General features: G+C 36.2%; 2 protein-coding genes across 3 annotated transcripts in view; one reads left to right on the forward strand and one right to left on the reverse strand.

The window, feature by feature from the left end:
- LOC123871884 overlaps positions 1-11,146 on the reverse strand; it is a 33,670-nt gene extending 22,524 nt beyond the window's left edge. Inside the window, exons 1-2 of the mRNA XM_045915914.1 lie at positions 10,595-11,146; positions 7,978-8,146 (exon numbers count right to left, since the gene is read on the reverse strand). Coding sequence (XP_045771870.1) covers positions 7,978-8,146; positions 10,595-10,752 — 327 coding nt within the window. The 5' untranslated portion in view covers positions 10,753-11,146. The remainder of the gene's footprint in view (positions 1-7,977; positions 8,147-10,594) is intronic.
- Positions 1-19,285, forward strand: part of LOC123871877 (Fanconi anemia group I protein homolog) — a 37,862-nt gene that overhangs the window by 9,031 nt on the left and 9,546 nt on the right. Inside the window, exons 3-12 of one of the 2 annotated variants that reach the window (XM_045915888.1) lie at positions 11,945-12,051; positions 12,505-12,600; positions 12,848-13,020; positions 13,689-13,856; positions 14,426-14,536; positions 15,255-15,385; positions 15,909-16,108; positions 17,419-17,546; positions 18,058-18,269; positions 18,806-19,007. In XM_045915888.1, coding sequence (XP_045771844.1) covers positions 11,950-12,051; positions 12,505-12,600; positions 12,848-13,020; positions 13,689-13,856; positions 14,426-14,536; positions 15,255-15,385; positions 15,909-16,108; positions 17,419-17,546; positions 18,058-18,269; positions 18,806-19,007 — 1,523 coding nt within the window. In that variant the 5' untranslated portion in view covers positions 11,945-11,949. Of the gene's footprint in view, positions 1-11,808; positions 12,052-12,504; positions 12,601-12,847; positions 13,021-13,688; positions 13,857-14,425; positions 14,537-15,254; positions 15,386-15,908; positions 16,109-17,418; positions 17,547-18,057; positions 18,270-18,805; positions 19,008-19,285 lie in introns of those variants that run through there. The other variant, XM_045915887.1, reaches the window with a different exon arrangement.

Consider the following 19,285-nt stretch of genomic DNA (forward strand, 5'->3'; position numbering starts at 1 on the left):
CTCACGAACCTATAAAAGCTACGAACAAACGATTTCAGTAGTTACATTTTATTACTGTTCTTACCTTTCGATTCAAAACAAGAAAAATTGATACACTGATTTGGCATTCCAAAACGAAGCAACTCTCGTCCTAATAACAATTTAATGTATACTTTAAGAATAACTGCATAAGGTAAGTTTTACAACGAATATTTTAACATCGATATTTTAATGTTAGTATACGTGAGTGAGAACACAAAAGCCACAAAGATCCTTTGTATTGACAAAGGCAAACACAATAGGATCTTTCATTTCTTGTAAATTGAACTAGTTTTATGAGAAAAAGTATTAAGTACGTATGAAATTTTGTTTTGCACATTTTCAACTTTTAAGCTGTGACAATAAGGTCTAAGTTGAAGGAATATTTAATAGTATGATTATTTTTTGATCTATAAAACATTTATGACACTGCAATTTTTAGTCAAACTTATTATTGACTACTTAGTGACGTATATACATAAAAAAACCAGCCAAGTGCGAGTCAGACTCGCGCACCAAGTTTCCGTATCCGTACTCAGGTATTTTTCCGACATTTTGCAAGATAAATCAAAAACTATTATGCTTAAAAATAAATTAAAATCAGTTTTAGAATGTTCAGGTAAAACCCTTTTATATGATACCCCACTTGGTATAGTTATCTTACTTTGAAAATTGAAACACATTGTTTTTTAATGAACCCATAAATTCATGGTTTTTGCCAAATTTCATGATTCTAGGTCAACGGGAAGTACCCTATAGGTTTTCCTGACAGACACAACACACACGGACAAAACAGACTGACAGGCGGACAGATAGACAGACATACAGTTAGATAGACAGACAAACAGACAGCAAATTGATCCTATAAGCGTTCCGCTTTTCTTTTTGAGGTACGGAACCCTAATAAATGATATCATTGCATAGCAAGTGAAGAAACTAAAAATTATAACACCTTGGATAAACATCTCGGACTTGAAAGTGGATGTCATTTTCATAATAATCATGATCATCATCATCATCATTAGAGCCCGTGGATGTCCACTGTTGGACATGGGCCTTCCCTAAAGAGCGCCAGCCGCTTTATATCATCAGTCCATCGTGCTGGAGGACGTCCTACACTACGCTTGCTTATACGCGGTCTCCTCTCATCCTATTTTCATAATAATTAGTACTTTCCCCTAAAAACCTTTAAATTGATATCAATAAAGTTTTTTTTCCATCTTATCTTCTAATACTTATGCATTTTACAAGTTTGGTTTTTGATCTTTGAGCTACCGGGATAGAGCACTCAGATTAATTAATTTTTATTTTCAAATTATAAGTCCTGGTCTATAATGACCTAATATTAGCTTCACTACACTGCAATGTACTGTTTACTGCATTCTTTTTAAAATAATTACTTTTTTAATGTAATAAATGCACAATATAAACTTATCTTAAAATCTAGAAAAATCCTAAATAAAAATACTTTATAACATAGTACTGAATTTACTACTCTATGGCATTCTGTACAATTACAGTATGACAAAATGCTTATGAAACCCGAAACAGGTCCTGCCGCGCTGAGGCGACGGGTATGACTGACAAGATAACGTAATTACGGCCCATAAGACTCAACAATAGGGTCGAAAATTCTTTGTACTCGCTCTGTACGCGATTTGAAGAGAATAAGCGAGGAAGCGTGAAATCAAATAATTTAGAATATAATTTGAAATATAGCACTTACTGTGAAATGATCGGACCGAATTATTTATTTGATTGTTTTACACCTATGGTGAAAGTTACGTCTTTAAGAGCTTTGTCATTAAAGAGAAAAACCCAAAAGTCTAAGGTTTTAGACCAAACTTCTGATTTTTTTTCTATCGAGGAAAGTTTGTCCAATCATGTTTTAATCGGACCAAATCCAAGGGGATATAATGAAAAATATTATATATTAATTTCAAATTTTTCGATCCATGCGTTCCTAACTTAATTCCATTTTAGTAAACTTTAGTATCGACGAAAACGGAGACCGCCGCGTTAAGGTATTTCTTTATAAAAAGCTGTGAACTGTTAATCAAACTTAAACTAAAGTAACATAGCTAAAACTACATGTTTCTTTCCAGAATTTCTTAAACAGCATTCGTTTGAGTACTTAAGATTAGTTAGATTGTTGCTAGATAATTCTGTTTTATTGTACACAATCTTTAACCATACCAACCAAGTTAATGCCTTTTCAGGAAAAGGATAGTACTATTTTAGAGCCGTCAATTTAGTTTGGGGACTGCATAACAGAATTGTAACAATTTATTTTATATACGATCAAATAAGAGCTTCATTGGTACTGATTCTGAGCACAACTTTTTAGAGTATTCGCATCCTCTTCTTACTAATGTAATATGAAAACGACAGATACAGTTTGACTGTTTAAAATTTAATTTAGAGCTGTCAAACCTCGTAACGTTAGCTGCCAATCGCGAGCCTATTGTTTAAAGTAGACTGTACTAAAATGTAATCTTTAAATGTAAAATTCATGTTCTGCCCTTTTTCAGCAATATTAAAAAGAAAAAGATGCAGATACTCTATATAGTTTAGAAAAAGATAACAGAATCGGTACCATTATAAAAGTTAGTCTACACAATTTTGAATGAGTTATTTTTCAGGGTGAATATTAAAATATTATCAATAACTCACTTTGAAACACTGAATAAAAATAATCTAAAACAAAAGAAATACTTTTAAGATTCAACTCTTTGAGACTAATTTCATTTTTGGATACTCTGATGAAGGGGTCATGCTAACTAGTCGTATTTATAAACAACTGCACAGTTCAATAAGTACTGATTGCAAACGATTTACTGACGAATGGTGATTCACCTCTTATCAACACTCAACTGACCTTGCACAGCCGGCTAATCATCTCGCCCTTCGGGTAAAACAAACATTTTATCGATATCGCAGTGCGGGCTCTTTCACTCATCACCATGGCAATTTAATAATAAGACGTACCTACCTCACATGGCCGTGTCCGTGTCTAAATAAAACACCGATAAACTAGGTCAAGACTGAATCCCAAATCGTATTCCGTGAATTAGGTATTCAGAACGAATCCAACTCAAAAGTCGAATCTTAGCAACGTACGCGACTGTTTCAACCCAGATGGGTAGAAATAATAATGCCCATATGTGTTGGGCGGCTAATTTAAAAATAAACCGACGCGGGAGTTCGTTTTCAGTTATATTTGGATTTACTACGTTTTCCTCATAATTATGGTCCTTAGTGACTAGTGTTTTCCTGTAAAGGTTAGATTACAATGGCAGTTAGTTGATCAGATTTCTTTAAATCATCTAGTTTTTCGTGATTTTGTATATGGGCTTGAATTTTGGGTAGAATCTGAAAAGTTTAAATTAGAATTATCAAAACATTGATTTTTTCAAACTCAAATAACCGTAATCACGTCGATATCCAACTATAAATACTCAAAGCATATGCCTAGATCACTCTGGCATAGCTAACAAATCATATTAGTTGAGTTCTTTAAAAGAGATAATGAAATTTTCTGGAGAAGGTATTCATGTGACAATATCGCTAGCTTAAAGCCTAAAACCATTATTCCTGGACACTTTACTTTAGTTGTGTCAAGTTGTGCAGTCTGTTAAAAGCCAGATGCCTTAAATATATGGATGCTGCTTAACACATGAACAGATTTCTTTATGTCATTGGTAACAAGAACTTCAAAGGGAAGACGTACTAATTAATTTGTTCGAAGCAATTTGACATTATACAGTTAAGTTAAAATAAATTTAAGCAAAAGGATCGGAAGTTACATATAGCCTTTACCACAGTCTACAGATCAGACGGCTTGAGAAATAAAAAAAAATTTTGGGTAGTGGATCATGCCAAACGATTTTTATCATGTTGGTTGGTATGTATCTAGCTTATACAGTTATAGTTACACGATAACTCATACAACCACAAATTATATTATGCATAATGTTGCTTTCCTGTTGAAACCAATAATACTATTAGTTCACGTGAGCTGTGCTGTGACTATAGTGTGGAAGTTTGCACTTGATGGGGACTAAGCACCGGACGTCCGCCATAAATAAATTAACAGTTAACTATATTAATCAGAACTGTAAGTAAATATGATCACTTACTTTAAAAAAATGCTTTAAAATCGAAGTCGAGTAAATAGAACTTACATGAAAGAACCAGAACTCACAGTGTTTCAGGCAGCCGTCTTTAAAGGAGATTTCATAAAAAAAACGCCTTCGCATAAGGCGGTTCTTTTCTATGAGATCTCCTTCGACGTTGATTTGTTGAAATCTGTGCCAGAGTGTTCGTGCCATCCATATTGAAAGGTGTGTAGGACAGCTAAGCTAAACATTGAACGCAAAGATTTTGATTGACCACTTTTTCCAGCACAGTTAAGATGAGAGTTAAGAAAATCAAAAATTCCGGGTTTAATTAGGTTTAACACACACATCTCTGTTGGAAAACTTTAGTCCAGGTACAAATCTTACGCAAACGGAAAAATGAATTGCATAGATATGTTAGCAGAGAGCGCTGAATCGGCGCGGACTCTTGAGCGATTTACTGTTCATTAACGGTGAGCCTCCTCACTGTCTAGTCTTTAGTGTATTTTCCTAAAATAAAAAGATTAATATTTTTTATTAATTAATTAACTTAGCGTGTTATACGTAATTTCACTGGTGTCTTGATTAAACATGACCAGTGTAAGAACACTGAAATCTATCGACATTGAACTGAAAAAAAAAAACAGGGTTTTCACAATGAATTTTATTTTTCTAGAAATTGCTTTACTTTATTTTTAACCCTCGACCTAAAAAGAGGGGTGTTATAAGTTTGACGTGTGTATCTGTGTATCTGTCTGTGACATCGTAGGTCCTAAACGAATGAACCGATTTTAATTTAGTTCTTTTTGGTTGAAAGGTGGAGCTTGATCGAGAGTGTGCTTAGCTATAATCCAAGAAAATCAGTTCAGCCGTTTGAAAATTATCAGCTCTTTTCTAGTTACTGTAACCTTCACTTGTCGGGGGTGTTATAAATTTTTAATTTACTCTTGTGTTCATAGCGTACGCATTCAAAATATACTCTCGAAGGGGACTGATGTAATAAGAGTCGCTGGTTGAAAAGGAAAGCGTCTATTAAGAGTGGGCGTCGGTTAAGAGTGATTGTTATTTATGGTACAGTATAATTGTTATTCAATTAGGATAGGACGCTGGCGGTTTAAAGTTGAATGTACTGGGAGTGCTTATTTGGTCTATGCTTCTTACGTGATTGGTGTCTGGTTTATATCAAAATTAAGTAAGATAAGTTAATGATTATTTTAGAATGATTGAAACTGAGTGCTCAATTAGTTTTACACAAAGAACTAAACTAAATATCATGTAGACTAAAAATAATGTGATATTCTGTATTATTCCCATAATGAAATACATGAAACTTATGTTAGTCCTGTATTTTTGCAACAGAATATAGCATCAATATGGAGTTAAGTTACTCAGGTATCAACAAAAAAGGATATCACGTATTTTTATGTGACATAAATAAGTACGATAACTTTTATCATAACACTTTACATTACACTTTTTAAAATTAAAAATTTTAAGAATTGAATAAATTACATATTTACAACCAGCTGATGACTTCATCTGCGTGGATATTTTTTTTAATCTCATGAAAAATGTTTCATTTTCTGGGGCAAAAAGTAGCTTATGTCACTCTCCAGGCCTTTAGCTATATGCATGCAAAAAAAATCGCGTCGATCCGTTTTGCTCCGTTGCGTGATTGCAGGACAAACCAGCAAACAAACACATTTTCGCATTTAGAATATGGGCAATGATATATTTAATCTATCTGTTGTACAGATGCGCATAAATCTTATCACCTTGTAATATAAGTACCTACTTAAGCGATAAGATAACAATTAACAACGTCCTTAACTATTTAGGAACTGATGTTTACTTTTTCTAGTTTTAGGTATGTCCAGTATACTAATACTTTTTAAACTATTTACAAATTCCTATAGGCAAGAAAAAAAATATATATAATCTAAGTGTGACATGGAAATCAGACGCTCTTGGCATAATGTCACGGTGTTTGTAGAAAAGCGGAACTTTCCGGAAAATTCAAAAAGCTTGGTCACCCTAATGATTAAGTTTGCATGAAAATTTAAAATATAAGGCAATCTATAAAAATAAATCAAATAGCATGTTTCTGATTGTAATTAATAAATAAATCGCGGCTTCACTTGGTGAAAATATTCCTCTTTATTACCTATTCCGTGAGAATTCAAAAAATCTAGCCTTATTCCTTATCTACACTGTAAAGGGAACCTCTGTGCAATATTTCAAGAGTTTGGATTTGGATTGGGCGTTGATACGTCTTGATAAAGTCCATGAGTTCTTTTTCTAGCATAGTAGAGAAGACTAGGTGATGCCCGCGACTTCGTCCCCGTGGGGTTTTTTTTAAATCCCGTGGGAGCTGTGATTTTCCGGGATAAAAAGCAACCTATGCCCGCCTCCAGGATAAAGTTATCTCTGTATAAAATAGATGATTGTCCGCGACTTCATTCACATGGATTTAGATTTTTTATATCCCATGGGCACTCTTTGATTTTCCGGGACGAAAAGTATGTCTAAGCATACGTCCTTCCCCGGGAATCGGGATGCAAACTATCTCAGTACGAAATTTCATTATAATCGATTAAACGGATGGGCCGTGAAACGCTTTTACCTTGGACAGACAGTACCTTGGACACACTATCGCATTTAATATAATATTTTGTATGGATTACAATTTTAAAACCAGCCGAAACATTGCGAATGACGGCAAAAAAAGCTACGATTAAATAAATTACAATGGTATGCGGTAAAGTGCAGCTGTCGTATAATTTCCACTACTAGTATTCACTCGTACTAGAATACATCATGCAAATGTGTATCCTTGCGCCTACGCGCGCGACGCGACATTGACCTTGAGTGGAGCGTGACCGACATCCAGCGATGTGGCTTCAATATTCGATTGTTTACAACTACACAGGTGTCGTAGCTGGCCATACACGGTCTTTATCGTCAAGTTTGCAGAGGACTTGAAGCTGCATTCAGTCAACTGATAATCTGGTGGGAGGCTTCGGTCGTGGCTAGTTACCACCCAAGTGGCAAAGCCGCCAAGCGATTTAGCATTCCTGAACAATGCTGTGTAGAACTCAAAGGAGTGTGGGTTTAATAAAAACTGGCATACCCCTGCCAGGCTAGCCCGCTTCCATCTTAATATCCACGCGAGCATCAGCTAGTCGAATATAATCAGATGTTAATGATAATGAAATAGAAAGATTTTTATCAAATAAACGTTTACTAGTAGGTCCTTTGATTCGTCAAATGCATCTTCCACTGGTTCATAATGCCTTTCCTTTGCAACAAGGCCACACCAACTCAAACAGGTGCAAAATACCAACCCATCAAAATGTTGATCTATAGACGTATTACATGATTAACAGGTGATAAACAGATGTAACTGGTTGTATCATCTGTCTTGAGGTAAATGCGAAAGTGTGTCTGTCTATCTGTCTTTCTGCTAGCATTTCACGGCCCAACAGTTTAACTGATATTGATGAAAGTAGGTACTGAGTTAGTTTACATCCTGGGGAAGGACATAGGCAACTTTTTATCATATAATAATCTGGAAAACCAAGGGAAAACCAAACCGATTTATATGAAGTTTGGTACAGAGGTAGTTTGCATCCCGGAATTTGACATAGGCAACTTTTTATGCCAGAAAATCAAAGAGCTCCCACAAGATTTTAAAAACCCCAACACCACGCGGATGAAGTCGCGGGCATCATCTAGTAATGTTATAATTAACTATAAAACTGCCACTCAATATTAAAGAAGCTCTTAATTTTTAAGAAATGTTTCAGTATTTCCTTATTCATGCCAAAAAATAGGTAGTTACCTGATAAATTTCTTTCCGATGTCCTTTCAACCTGTCAAGGCTTTCCTCAGAGGAATAATCAGATGTCTTGACGAGCTCAGACTGGCGGGTGGCCTGACGCGTGCGGTGCGCCGGCGGATCCTCCGGTATCACTTGGATGGACTCTGCAGCCTTCATTTTTTCGATTTGTCTGTAATAAAGTTGTGGGTTAAGCAAATCTAAACACAAAAAGAGAAACTATTCTAAAACCACAATAGATCTGCAACAAGCAAAGTAATACAGGGCCTGAAGTGCCCTACATAACCCCCAAACAATCAGAAAAAATATTATAAAAAGGAAAGATTTGTTTGTACTCAATAAACTCTGAACCTACTGAACCAATTTTAATAATTCTCTCACCATTGTCTAATGGTACTTTATCCAGAAGTAACAGAGGCTATCAAGTATGCATGTATGTATCACACATCAATGTGATCTTTTGCATCAATATAATTAAAGATCAGTCGTTGGTTTTCCGGGATAAAAAGTAGCCTATGTGCTAATCCAGGATATTATCTATCTCCATTCCGAATTTCAGCCAAATCCATCAAGTAGTTTTTGCGTGAAGGAGTAACAAACATACACACACACACACACATACAAACTTTCGCCTTTATAATATTAGTGTGATAGTGTGATTAGGCTTGTAATTTATTATGATACATAAGTATTTCTTTTCTTGATCCATAGCTTAACCTAGTGCCAAATGAAGGCAAGTACTAACTTAACAGGTTAAATTCAAATAGCATTGTATAGGTATTTAAAAACCCAAATAAGTAGACTGAATGAAAACCACAAACATTTTTTATGAACGTTTTTGTGTGTTAAGGTCATACTCTATAGTAGCCATGGGATGGGTGATGTCACAAGTCACAACGTGGCCTTCATGACATCAAAGTACACAAATTCTGTTTATGGTAAAAATGTTTATTATTAGGAGGTTTGGAAAGAAACCTGTTTTAAGGTAAACTACAGAATCTATAGTTTAGATAAAAATACTTTATTGAACACAATCTTTTGCCCGCGACTTTGTCTGCATGATATTATTTATAGCCTATAGAACACAAAGACAAAGTAGCTATCTTATTAGTTAAAAATCTTAAATAATAACAGTCAATAAATAAAATTCACTTAGTAGTGAGGTAAGTAAGTATTTACTAACTTAATATAAATGAAATGCATAACATACTCTACTTCAAACAAGTGTAAATTAAAAATTTATAACACCCCCGACGATCCAAAGTATCTGAGTTTTCCAAAACATCATTTTCAAATAAATAATTATGTATTTAGGCAACGTCCATCTTGACAGCTTGACATTTGTCTATTGACATATATTATGAACCTAACGGTTATGTAACCTTCTTTTCTACAAGAAAACTAGAAAAGAGCTGATAACTCTTAAACGGCTGTACCAATTTTTTTAGATTATAGCTAAGAACACTCTCGATCAAGCCACCTTTCAAACAAAAAAAACTAAATTAAAATCGGTTCATTCGTTTAGGCGCTACGATGCCACAGACAGATACACAGATACACAGATACACAGATACACAGATACACAGACACACAGATACACAGATACACACGTCAAACTTATAACACCCCTCTTTTTGGGTCGGGGGTTAAAAAGATATTTGGAATGAAATATATTTATAATATAGGATAACTTGTGCCACTTATGATAACCTCAAAACTAGTCTACTCTACCTCAGAACAAGTCTACTCTACATAACTTCCATTATAAGTTATCATGCCCACTATCATAATATGAAGAAAGCTAACTTTGTTTAGACATTTACAGAGAAGAGCTCAATTGTCATTCCCCAGATTAGTTTGAAAGGAAGTATTAAAGGCCAAAAGTTGCCAAAGAAGACAATATAAAGGGATGGACACTGCTACTCAAAGTTAAAAGAGGCAGCTTTAAATAGAGAAACGCCAAACATCGTTTTGAAGAAGGCATGATGAGTCTACCACTAGTTCTGAAAGCACATTCTACAAAACTGTTCGCAAGAAAATCAACAGTTTTTCAAGCTGCTTTTTTGAAAAGCAAAGAAACATAATTAGTTCCCTCTGATACACCTATTAAATCTTATTTAAAAATAACAGGCAGAGCCTGAGCAAGTTCTATAATTCTATAATACTCAGTCTGAAATGTAGTGTATAGAACATACTTTGACTTAGCACAGTCAAAGTATGCCTATGTATGCCTGCTTGTTTTAACTCTGTTTTCAGTCTGAGTAAAGTCTAAATACTCTCTACAGATTTCTTGTCTTAGGTTGTTAAAGAAGCTTGGCATACACATCTCCATCAGATAGTCAAAAACTTTTGAATAAAAGCATATAGCATTTTTTAAATATGTACTGAAAAATTGCCATAGGACACCAGGCAGAATACTGGGCTAGTTTATGCTTCCGAATTATAGTAGTCTCCACCAATGCTACATTACCAGTAATCTACCTGTGAGGCCATTCAAGCTGCTGCATAAAGAAGAATGAAGAGTAACATTAGGTGAATTCTATCAATATTGTTTACATAGGTATGGTTAGTGCCGTACCGGTTAAAGAATGTGTCGTAAACAAATGAACGCAATTCTTACTTGATGGGTGTGCTTCTTCTTAGAGGGGTTTTTCGACCAGATTTGTGATGGGTGTGTTCCCCACCCTCTGTACAGCTCTCACGGTCACAGCTTGAGCGTAAGAAGGGTGTTTTGGATCGGGACCTTGACCTCAATTCACTGACTGTTGGGTTCTCCATCCTTTTAACTGTTACACCACCAAGTTCCACAAATATTATAATTTTAGTTTAGCATCTTCAAACACTTGCACTGACCATATTTTACTCACTTTCGCAGGTCGAAAGTTCAATGAAAAACACATCAAACACGCAGATTATTGCACAAGAAATCTATTTCTGTGACTTCGAGCAATGCCGCCAAAATAATACGTTACGATTTGTATTTGTTAATAACCTAGTCTAGTCGACAACGTTTAACACGATTGTTTGGTAGGATAGAGCTAAAAAAACCGTAGTACAGCATTGGTACGCAGAAGAAATAAACTAATTCAACGAAGTTAGTTTATAAAATTTCGTAACGCCTCACTCCTTATATCGCTAAACACAAACTGTGATGACGTCACTAGTCGCTGTCAATTTTAGTCAAACATTATTTCGGAGCCGCTTCATGCTTGTGGCAAACAACATAATATTATAAAGCAAGCATCGTTAGCACCACAGAGTAATTTTTCGAATTTTTCAGTCTGTCTGTATTTCGAAATAACTACCTACCTCATTTAAACTCATATGGTTATTTGAACGATACCATTACTGAATCACACGTTTTTTAAATTTTTATCTGTCTGTTTGAACGGGCCAATTTTCGGAATGGCTGGACCTATTTTGACGGGACTTTTAAAGACAAGTAGATGATTAGCCAAGGAATAACATAGGCTACTTTTTAACCGCCTTTTAAAAATGGAGGAGTTGTGTTTTTTACCTAGTTATGTACACCGATATCTCCGAGATTCCTGAACTGATTTGCTACGTAATTAAACTGCGTAATTTTTTTTATCCACGCGGGCGAAGCTGCGGGCATCAGCTAGTATACCATAAAAGCACGCCTCGCACTCCCATAAAATTTATGAGCGTGCTTCATGCTTGTGACAAACAACATACGGCAAGCGTCGGCATTCGGCAAACATGACAGAGTAGAGTTCTGGTAGCTCTGGCGGGTTTGGCTTGCAGCACAGAGTACTAAAACGTAGTGATTATATTCTCTTTGGTACTTGCAGCCACAGCCAATCGGATTGACGGATTGACCATCAGATGACGGATTGAACGACTTTGTTTATATTTAAAAAAAATAAAAAAAGGATACCTACCGGCTTAAAACTTGGTTAGCTATATAAACTTTATAAATATTTGAAACTGTGATTCGAAATCCCTAAGAATAGAATGGAGAAAGCAAGTGAAATATTTTCCAATATTAAAAATCTCGGTTCTGACAAGGAAAGTCGCGAAAAATTAAGTGAATATTGTAATATAAACATCGCACAGGTGAGTCAGAAATTATGCTCAGAACTAGGAACAAGTACTTAAGTATAAACTTTTGTCTGGTATTTAATTAAAATTATAATTTCCTAGAATAAGGTCCCTTGATCCTTTCACAGTGTACTGTGAAAATCAGAGTTTATTTAAGTACTTATTATGAATGGCGCCAAAAGGTAGAATTACATTCAGGTACATTGGTATATTTCAGAAAAAATATCTTGAAAAACACTAAATTTTACGAGACATGATTGAAAAATCAGAATAGTGAGCCAGTGTCCCTTCTCTATGTATGGACTTATTAAATTTCTATAAAGGCAGGTATTATTATTAAACACCCTTTGAACACCATGTCATTCTGCATAGAGCCTGAATAACAACTCTAAGGGATGAAGTCCCATATTGACTTCATTTCCTTGCTAAACAGCCAGTCTAATTTTTACTTTATTATTTAATTTATAGATATTACAACATTTACCTCAAAGAATTTTGAAGAGCGATGGGGGGTACTTATTAGAATACATTTTCTATGGATTACCAGATAAAACCAAATCTAAGGTATGTACCTAGTTACTAGTTACCTATTGATATTACTTATTTTATTAAGTAAATGCTTTCTTTTCAGTGCTATTAATACTGATTTTTCCATTATTATGAATTTTCTTTTAGTATCTTTAAATGGTCTGTTTAGTGTCTATGACCAAACATGGGCTAGGTTTTTCACCAACTAGTACCCATCCTCTTGATTACTCACAAAAATGTAATGAAAAAAAAAATCATTAATGTTTCTGTATCTTGGTTGCAGATAGTGGATGTAGTGCTGGGTAAGATAAGAAGTGAGCCAATATCCATTGCACACTGCGGGGATGTCATAAGCAGAGTCTGTCTAGAACTGCCCCGACTGCCTGTGGCAGACCTGGTGAGGTGGAGCAGTGAAAGCGTGCAAACTGTCATTGAAGATAGCGATGTTAATATGATGTAAGACTATTACTAATCCCTATATCCTAATAAATATTATTATAAATGTGGATGTTTGGATGTTTGTTACTCCTTCACGCAAAAACTACTGAACGGATTGGGCTGAAATTTAGAATGGAGATAGATTATACCCTGGATTAGCACATAGGCTACTTTTTATCCCGGAAAATCAAAGAGTTCCCACAGGAATTTTAAAAACCTACATCCACGCGAACGAAGTCGCGGGTATCAGCTAGTATTATTATAAATGTGAAAGTGTGGATGTTTGGATGTTGGTTACTCAATCACGCAAAGACGGCTGAACGGATTTGGATGAAATTTGGAATGGAGATAGATTATACCCTGGATTAACATATAGGCTACTTTTTATCCCGCAAAATCAAAGAGTTCCCATAGGATTTTGAAAAATGTAAATCCATGCGGATGAAGTCACGGGCATCAGCTAGTTTTTATAGTATCTCTTACTCTCACACCCATGTGTAAAATAAATAGAAATAGAAATAGATATATTCTGAAGAAATAAACTTTAGATACTTTTAAATGCCTTTCCTACCCAAAACAACCAGTTATGCCATGTATACAAGTAGTTACAATCCTGTATATTGCTGGAGTGACCTGCAAGTCAGATCCACGCTCTTTTATCATTTACATAATCTTCTCTATTTCAGTTGGAAAGATATTCTACCAGAATGCTTGTACACTATATCGTCACATGACAACATTAAGCACTGTGGTACAGAGATGTCCGGGGAGGAATTCAAAATACAATGTGTCCATACTTTGTGCCAGTGTCGCTGGACTGAGCGGCAGTTGGTGCAACTTGCTACTATGTTTAAGTAAGTATTATCAAAGAATACTTAATATTAGAAAGCTCACTTTGTCTCTCTATTTAGTTGTTATTCCTCATTACTGAGGGTTGTGACCCCTTTCCATTAATCCTAGAATGGTAGGAGTTCTCTTAGGATAATAATGCGGTGGGTTACCAGATCCTTCGGTATGCAACTCGACTAAGAAAACGAGATTTCGACTTAGGTTAATTGACAGTTATTATCAGATGTGAGTGATAATAACCGGGACTGATGGCTTCACGCGCTCACCGAGGCACGAAGAAAACGATAAGGGCAAATTCGGACCTCTACAGTCACCAATCCAATTACCGACTTGGGTCAACGTTGCTTAACAATCACAATCGATTGATACGCGTTGTCACAACTAGGCCACACGTCACTTGATCACTCTGTAAAGATGTTTAAATAAATAGCAACTCTTGTTACGACATATTAATGTGCAGTTCTGCTAGATATTGTTAGATCCCAAAAGATTTTTAAAAACCTAAATCCAAGTGGATGAAATTGTAAGACATTATCTAATTCTAGTATACTATGAGAAAACTCTTTTTTTTCAGGGACATGCAGTTATCTCGTGCGGAGCTCAAACAAGTGGTGAATAAACTATGTTCACACATCGTGGACCTACCGCCTGACACATTGCCTCCAGTAATTCACCAATTACTGAAGTTAGTATTACATTATTAATAACTAGATGACATCTGCGACTTCGTCCGCGTGTATTTAGTTTTTTTTAATCCCGCTATGTCAACTTCCAGGATGTAAACTAACTCTGTAACGAATTTCATCAAAATTGGTCAATCTGTTGGATCGTGAAAAGCTAGCAGATAGACAGATAGACACACTTTCGCATTTATAATATTAGTATGGATTAGCTTTTGTCTGTGACTTCGTAAGCGGTATATGCGTAATAATTTATAGCCTATGTTACTTTTTTTTTTTATTCACTATAGGCAAGCGCTTGACCACAATCACACCTGATGGAAAGTGATGATGTGGTCTAAGATGGGACGCGTTTACCTAGAAGGTGCCTATTCACTCTTGTTCTCTTCTGGGTAAAGTAGCTTTTTAATAGTGAAAGAGTTATTAAAATTGGTTCAGGGGTATCATATATTAATTATATCAGAATAAAAAAGTGTATGAAAGCAAAAGATAACTGACTGACTGTTCTATCAACGCACAGCTGAATGAATCGTGCCGTTTGGCATGCGGATAGCTATTAAGACGCAGATATCTGCTAAAATAGGATTTTTGAAAATTCAATCAATTGAGGGGTTGAATTTTCTAGGGGTCTATGTAGACGAAGTTGTGGGCATAAGCTAGTTATTGCTGTTAAACTGTGATTGATCCTCATTAAACTTGGTCCTGATTATACATTGGATACAGATTATGCAAGGTGGATAATTTGGAAATAGTACTGTCCCATCTGAGCAATTACTTCAATTTGAAGTTGTACAACACTTTGGAGCCACCGCAGCAGGACTCCGAGTCTACTACTATTGATGTAGATGATATAGGTATGTATTTCACTCAATATTTCTGATACGAACCACTAAAGTTTGGAATGCATGTCCAGGATAAAAATCTGATAGAGGGGGTCCCAAGGTGCAACCTCGCACCAGAAAGCGCAGCGTTGGAAGGTGGACAGACTGCATCCAAGCATCGCACGAAACCACTGAATTTAGGCAGTGCAAGATCGTGGTGTGTAAAAGACTCATGTCCAACAGTGATATCGGTTGATAATGATGATGATATATCTTGTTTATAGTTCTGCACCCAAAGGGTACTAAGGGGTTCCTAGTCTGTCCGTCTGTCAGCGGGCTGTATCTCATGAACCGTAATAGTTAGAGGTACAGAGAGTGTATTTCTATTGCTGCTATAAGAAGAAATAACCATTTCCAAATGTCCGGAATATAATTTAAAAAAAGAAGAACATATTCTTGTACGGAGACCTTCGTGTGAGAGTCCAGCTCGCACTTGGCCGTTTCTTGGTTTTGTGGGGTACAATAGAAACATTCATACACGTATTTATTATTTCAGTCGAACACAGCACAAAAGAGCTAAGTCAGTGCCTCTCGACCTGTCTGTACCACTTCACACAAGGCGCCGCGGACCCGGAAATAATACGCAAACACATAAAAAAGTGGCCCAAAATACAGTTGCTCAGGTCTCCCTTCCTCATAGACTTGGCGCTTGCTGTATCGGACAAGGGAGCTAATTTTAGAACTGCTTGCTTGGACGTAAGTCAATTGAGCTCATTCATTTTTACACATTTTTTTTTTAAATTTTAGCATTATAACTCTCATAGATAATTACATAGGTTCTTAACACTTAATCTTGTAGACTTGTCTGAGTGCTGCACATTCTTTGATATAAACATTACATTACAATATTATACGGATGGGACAACTACACTGGAATAAACTTTAAACTTATTTTACAACTAAAATCTATACTAATAAATAAAATTGGAGTGTCTGTCTGTAATTTCGAAATAACTACCTCATATTAAGCTCATAGGGTTATTTGAACGATACCTTAACTGAATCACACGTTTTTAAAATTTTTGTCTGTCTGTCTGTCTGTCTGTTTGAAAAGGCTAATCTTTGGAACGGCTGAACCGATTTTGACGGGATTTTTACAGACAAGTAGAGGATTGACCAGGGTGTAACATAGGCTACTTTTTTAACCGACTTTCAAAAAGGGAGTTGTGTTTTTCTACCTATGTACACCGAAATCTCTGAGATTTCTGAACCGATTTGCGTAATTTTTTTTTTAATCGATAGAGGAACTTTGCGACATTGTTTCATAAAAAAAATTGGATTCCAACTCCTCAATCCTGATGCTGCAGGGGATCTGACCAATCCACGCGGGCGAAGCTGCGGGCATAATAAATAAAATTAAAGTGTCGTGTCTGTTTGAACAGGCTAATCTTCCAAACGGCTAAACCTATTTTGACGGGACTTTCATAGACATGTAGAGGATCAACCAAGGAGTAACATAGACTACTTTTTTAACTGGCTTTGAAAAATGGAGTTGTTTTTCTACCTATGAACACTGATATCTCCGAGATTTCTGAACCGATTTTGTTCCTTTTGAACTTTGCGACATAGTTCCATAAAAAATTTGGATTCCAACTCCTCAATCCTGATGTTGCAGGGGATCTGACCAACCCAGCGGGCGAAGCTGCGGGCATCATCTAGTTAATTATAAATATTATAATTGCGAAAGTGTGTCTATCAGCTGTCTGTCTGCTAGCTTTTCACGGCCCAACAGTTTAACCGATTTTGATGAAAGGCACAGAGATAGCTTACATCCTGGGGAAGGAAAATCAAAGAGTTCCTACGGGATTTTAAAAAACTTTTTAAAAAACATCAGCTCGTTATCAGTAATCATCAGTACTATCACCTGTCTTCGTTTTTGCTAGCGTTCTTATAACACCCTATATATTTATCCCCCACCACCCCATATCCTATCAACCTTTTTCAAGTTTCCATTCAGTCAAAATGATTTGTTTTTTTTTTTAGTAAGGGTTATGTATAATTTTTAGGCTATAAAATCAGCGATAGAATTTCATGTACTAGACGGTTTACGAAGGAAAGAGTCAGCGTGGGTACGCTGCTCAGAGATGCCAGACGTGGACGTGTCCAAATTACTCAAAATACTTACCAACGAGAGGTGATCCATACTTTTTTCTAATTAAATATTAAAGTGATTTTTTCAGCTAGAATTAATCTAGACTCTTAGTACGTTGCTTGCACCACGATGATGCATATAGTTTTCTTTTTATCTGACAAATATAATATCTCAATCCTAAATTGAAAGTTAAACCAAAGAAAATTCAAATCTCTAGTCAAGTTGAATGGGGAAGGGTCTGGGAACCCACCACATTATTCAAGGAAGCTCCTACCATTACGTGATGAATGGAAAGGGATCACAACCTGCAGGAATGAGGAATGCAATGCAGCAGAGAGAGTTATCTCACACAAAATTTCTCAACCTACTCGTGAAAGTAATGGGTTAGAATGTTGAAAAATAAGTCATTTACTTATAGCTGCTGAATAATTATTTTTGCAATTATTCATTAGTTGCTGTTTTTGGAATATTTATTTGTAGCCAAATTATTACGTAGCTACAGTTTATTTATTAAATAATATTTTTACATGTTTTATTGTTATATCTTTTTCAGTACAAATCACCGCCAATACACAGTACTCGGTCTAATAAACCTAGCGTTTTCTCTGCTGTCTGTGTCACGTATAAAGCCAACGGCTCAAACATGTTGGTCATATGGAAAGTTGATATTGGTGCGGCTGAGTAAAGCACAGCCAGAGACCGCTGGCCACATACTGACTCAGCTTGCTGACAGACTTTTGGGGGTTAACCAGCAACAGTATACAGGTAACTTATATCAATAGTCATTCATTCATTCATTCAAAATTCATCGTTCATCATTCACTCGTAAAATCATTGCGCATCTATTCACGACGTTATTAACTAGCGGATGCGATGGATCTCCTCGTGAAATTCAAATTTAATTTGGTTTTTCGCGATTTGTATGAAATTAGCGCTAGTATCGACTAACAAATTAGTCGATACTAGAGCTAATTTCTTAAACTGGACCCTTTCAAGTAATTTTTATGCAAACCTGTGAAGATGATTTACTGTCATTGTCGCAATTAAAGTGCCATAACCCTACTTTGTCGTATTAGTTTACAAATTGCGAAAAACCAAATTAAATTTGAATTTTGCGGGCAGACCCGTTTCATGTCCCTTAAGCTCAACGGAAAATGGCTTGTAGAGCTGTATATTCGTTTTGCAATACCTGTAAGGTAGAAAATGGATTGCGATGATTTTACCAGGTAGATTTAAATACCAGGAAGCTTTGGGGAGACGTTTTCCATGTTTGGTGTTTTTAGTGGCAATGCACCTTCCAGATTGCCTGCACATCCTGTGCAGACTGACGCCGGTGTCGGTAGAGCGCTGTCCGCAACTGAGCGCGATACTGGAGAGCTGCCAGCCCGTGGGCGACTACACGCACGCGGCGCAAACCTACGCGGCCGTGCGACCGCTCATCTCGTTCAGTACTAGAGTCAGAGACACCCTTGTTATGGTGTGTAGGAAGGGGCTGTATTCCAGGTATGATTAACCCTTGGTCGGTCCACTACTGAGCACGGGTCTCCTCTCAGAATGAGAAGGGCTTAACCATATTCTGCCACGCTGGCTCAGTGGACCAACAGCTCGATTGCGGCAAAATGACAGCTACAATGTCACGATCGCAATCACCTCTGATTGGTTGACGTTTGCTAACTATTGGCTACAATGCATTGTTGCAATGAGATTACCATAAATTCAGCCAATCAGCAATTGGGATGTCATTTTTGGCGAGTTTTCACATTTGCCATTCGATGTAGATA

The sequence above is a fragment of the Maniola jurtina genome, chromosome 14, assembly GCF_905333055.1.
Source record: "Maniola jurtina chromosome 14, ilManJurt1.1, whole genome shotgun sequence".
Classification (NCBI taxonomy): Eukaryota; Metazoa; Arthropoda; class Insecta; order Lepidoptera; family Nymphalidae; genus Maniola; species Maniola jurtina.